Source organism: Opisthorchis viverrini (genome assembly GCF_000715545.1).
Source record: "Opisthorchis viverrini unplaced genomic scaffold opera_v5_22, whole genome shotgun sequence".
In the NCBI taxonomy this organism is placed as follows: Eukaryota; Metazoa; Platyhelminthes; class Trematoda; order Opisthorchiida; family Opisthorchiidae; genus Opisthorchis; species Opisthorchis viverrini.
The window spans coordinates 427,625-431,578 of NW_008751678.1; the positions used below are offsets into that span (position 1 = coordinate 427,625).

Here is a 3,954-nt window from a genome sequence, read left to right on the forward strand (position 1 = left end):
GGAAGATTGGCGGACAATTGGGATTGTACATTGACACCGACGTAAATCAGGCACAAATTTAAACGCAGAAGCGGACGCCAATCTGGAATAAATACGCCTGAGTTATAGAAAAAGGAAGTGGTTTCCGTAAAAATTCGCCCGCGACAACAAATGGGTGGGTAGTTGACCGTCAGATTGAAGATGGCTCATCATAACCGTCATCTACAGCATGGCCGATAGGGTTTCTCCAAAAAAGAGGCTCCAGGACGATGGTAGCATTTCTGAGTCTGTACAGCTAATATAGTGGAGCAGTTCATATCAATGATTCTGCCAGTGCTAATTGCCAACCTTGGATCGCAACTACTCCGAGGAATTGTGTTCAGCGAGCTAAGCAAGCCAACTTCCCCTTGAGTTCCAACTGTTTAATGACCAAATTATAGATGGAATAGTAGGGTTCGGATGGCGAAGTCAAGGTGAAATTTGGTGGCCCCGACGTGCGAATGACTATTGTGCTGGGCATTTGGGTGATGGTCATACGGCGTGGGATTAGTCGCAGCAAGTAACAAGTGAGGCAAAGAGGATTCTACAGAAATGACGATAAATGAGCAGAGATGGCAGTAATTCCTGGTTTCTACTTATCCGGCTCGATGTATGCGAAGGTTAAGGTGACCAGCTTAATGTCATCATTCGTCAGCCGGCGTGCCAGTAAGGTGCAAGTGCTAATGGATTTCATGATTGCATATAGACGGAGGCGCTACCAAACAGACCACACCTAGATGGGAGAATGACTTTGTTTACAAGCTTGATCATGAGGTTTTGATGATTGGCGTGGGGGTAACAGTGGTCATATCCTTCAGAAAATAAGATGCTATGCTTGATTCACTCCATCACATGGAGAGCAGCTGACGGTTTTCCGGACCTCTACCCATCCAATAACTTGGCAGGATTCTGTATAAAGGTCAACAATTACGGCCTATTTTCTGAGCTTTGCGATCAACTCTGCTATTGCGGTCCTTTTTGCGGTGAACTGCTGCATCAAAATGCCCTCGCAATAATGTGTCTTGAGATAGAACTGATGACGAAAGCTCCAAACGGCTCGCTCCGCCCCGGAGCTGAGTAGATTTCACCAACACATTAAAATAAGAGCGTGAAAGTGATGAGGCCTTCCCTTCGAGCGACTAGCATTCCCGTATTTATCGAAGCAATGATGCTGCATTCCTCTTAGTGAGGACGCTTATGCGTGGCCACATTAGGAAATATACGGTTATGCGTTCTTCCCAGTTTCTTCTGGCCAGCCTGCAGCCAAGTGGGTCAGAATTTAAGGTCACTTATATCGCGTAGAGTGAAATAAAAATCGTTCAGCTGTAGCACCCTATCGGTGCCTAGCTGCTATGCCACTCAAAGGAAGCCCGAGGGCTGGGATTCTGTCAGGTTGTCCAAGCCTAGACGGAGGAAGTCGAGAGGCAGAGGTCGGGTTCGAACCACGGACATTCCGGTCAGTAAATTCGTGCTCTAACCACTTGTTCCATCTCACCCCGGGTAAAGCACCTAAGGAAATCCCCGAAGGATATCAAAAAGTCAGTTTAAAGACTAATGTTCCGCTCCATGTAACCACAATTTATTTGAAAGCCATATTGTGATGGGCATTACCAGTTTTCTGGGCCTCTTCAATTTCGTTGGCTTTCTGTGTCCACCAGGTTTCACGGTAGGCACGCACGTTCACTTTCACTTGACTTTTGGTAATTCGTCGGGTCAGGGTATGATCGTGACCGAGTGAGATATTTCTCGGGGATTTTAGCAATGCAAATGTTCGGTCTGTTATTGTTTGACTGAGCCTGGTGGTGGTAGTGTGCCACAGGCGAAACTTGCAGCACTGTGCAAAGAGGCTATGCCATCCCAGTGTAAATTCCCGTCTGATGGTGAAGTAGTTGGATGCGAATCTTCCAGTTTCTCAATCGCCAGGCGATTTTTCCGCACCTTGTATGGTCCTGGGAATCTAAGGAGAATCAACCACGGACGAGCGCGTGGTCGGAATTTATAAGCGTGTTCCAAAACGATCGGTAGTCAGTTGTCCATCCGAACCATCAGTGACTGATGGCAATGTAGTCGATTTGAGTTGTGGTTGGCACGCCGTTTGAGGGTACCATGTGGCAACCGATTACTGCTATTTCGGAAGTCAGTACCGCATGAAAACAGCTGCAATCAGCTCACAGCCGAAGTATTTGTTCGCCATTGTCCATATGTACCTAGTCCAATCCACATCGACCACCTTATTGAGTCCTAGATGCGCTAAGCCTGTCCACTTGTTCATTCAGATCTCCGGCGACCACAACGATATCTGAGCTTTCAGCCTGCTACATCAGGTTATTCACGGCGTCATAAAATTTACCCTGTCATAGCTCCAGTCGGTTGGGTCCTAAGCAGACACGACAAACAGAGAGCGACATGTTTATGATATTTCTTCGCCGACGGTGCTAGAGGAATTACACACAGGTGACTGTAAACCGGCATCCACTCAGACAGGGATCCTTCCGCCCATTAACTTAGGACAATACCAATCCCTGCACATCCTGCCGTTGCATCCTTTCAATCGTCACAGGTGCGCAGCCGGAAGCGAGTAGATTGTGAGAGGGCGGTCAGTTCAGACGACGCGATCAGCTGTAGCACCCTTTTAGTGCCTAGCTGCCATGCCACCCGAAGGAAGCACGAGGGCTAGGATACTGCCAGGTTGCCCAAGCCTAGACAGGGGAAATTGAGAGGCAGAGGTCGGTTTCGAACCGCGGACCTTCCGGTCAGTAAATCGGCGCTCTAACCACTTGAGCCATCTCGCCTCCTAGTCAGTTCAGACATTGTGCTTGCATCTTGAATTTCTGTTTCTGAGACACAGCACACATCAATGCCAAGCGCGTCTACTGTGAGCATGAGCAGCTTGTTGACCTGCTTGCTTCAGAGTGTGGACAGTGAAGGAAGATAGACAGACTAGGTGTTCAGGCTTGAAGATTGATTTCCGGGTGCTTAAGAATGTCGGCGCCGGATGGCGCGCAGATGTTGCTTGCGAAACCAAAGCAGGACGACCGGAGTTATCTGTCCTAAGTACTGGGCGTGCAAGGATATAGTTACTAGTGTGCTGGAGAGGGGGGGGGGAAGAAAAAGTGCGAAAGAGAAAGAAGAGAGGTGCCAGCAGTAGCCTCTTTTCGCTTATTCTTCCTGCTGTGTCTTGTGAATAAGGTGACCCAGTTGACTGCCACACGTGACGGCCAATGTGGCATGCGTTTATTTGTATATGTGCAATTCATGGTTTTACATGGGCCGGTATTCTGACCGGGCTCTTGCACCTAGACAGGAAAACGATTGAGGTTTCCAACCAAAGCCTTTCGCACAAAAACCTGACTGCAAGGCAGCGGTGCTCGGCTGGAAATGCCGCCTCCCTGGATGGAGACCGCAGGACGAGACAAACCGATGTTTAGTGACGCTGACAGGGATGGCTGTCTCACACAACCAATGGTGGTCTTGCATCAATGTTATGGCCCTCACTCCGTAGCTCTGTTGTTGTGACAAGGGTAGAAGCGCAGGGACAATCAGGGTGAGAATATAAATGACTAAGGGACAAGCAACTAGGCTTTATTCATCCAAAACCTTGACGCTGTGAGCTAAAGCGAGAATATGTGATATCGCAATGAAGGTGAAGTAGAACACTGGACGGTCAACGTTGAACCACCTACGGCCTCGGAGGTTTACATCATCCATCATTGTCAGCTGTAAGAACCGCGTACCAATGAAGGTTAGAACACTGGACGGTCAACGTTGAACCACCTACGGCCTCGGAGGTTTACATCATCCATCATTGTCAGCTGTAAGAACCGACCGCTCGTCGTACACTGGTTGTAGCTGCCGCAGTTTCGTTCACCGATGATTGGGGGGGGGGTAGGTGGCTCCGCATTGCACGCGCGAGCTGGTAAATTGGTGCATAAATCC

The 3,954-nt window shown here is 48.8% G+C and overlaps 2 protein-coding genes across 2 annotated transcripts in view; one reads left to right on the forward strand and one right to left on the reverse strand.

Moving 5' to 3' along the window:
• Positions 1 to 2,875: 2,875 nt before the first annotated feature.
• The window catches only part of T265_01941 (hypothetical protein), a gene marked incomplete at both ends in the record, with an annotated part of 8,195 nt that continues 7,116 nt past the window's right edge, over positions 2,876 to 3,954 (forward strand). The window contains 2 exons of the mRNA XM_009166079.1: positions 2,876 to 2,939; positions 3,838 to 3,934. Of these exons, the coding sequence (XP_009164343.1) occupies positions 2,876 to 2,939; positions 3,838 to 3,934 (161 nt within the window). The remainder of the gene's footprint in view (positions 2,940 to 3,837; positions 3,935 to 3,954) is intronic.
• Positions 3,827 to 3,954, reverse strand: part of T265_01940 (hypothetical protein) — a gene marked incomplete at both ends in the record, with an annotated part of 7,538 nt that continues 7,410 nt past the window's right edge. The window contains one exon of the mRNA XM_009166078.1: positions 3,827 to 3,931. Within this exon, the coding sequence (XP_009164342.1) occupies positions 3,827 to 3,931 (105 nt within the window). The remainder of the gene's footprint in view (positions 3,932 to 3,954) is intronic.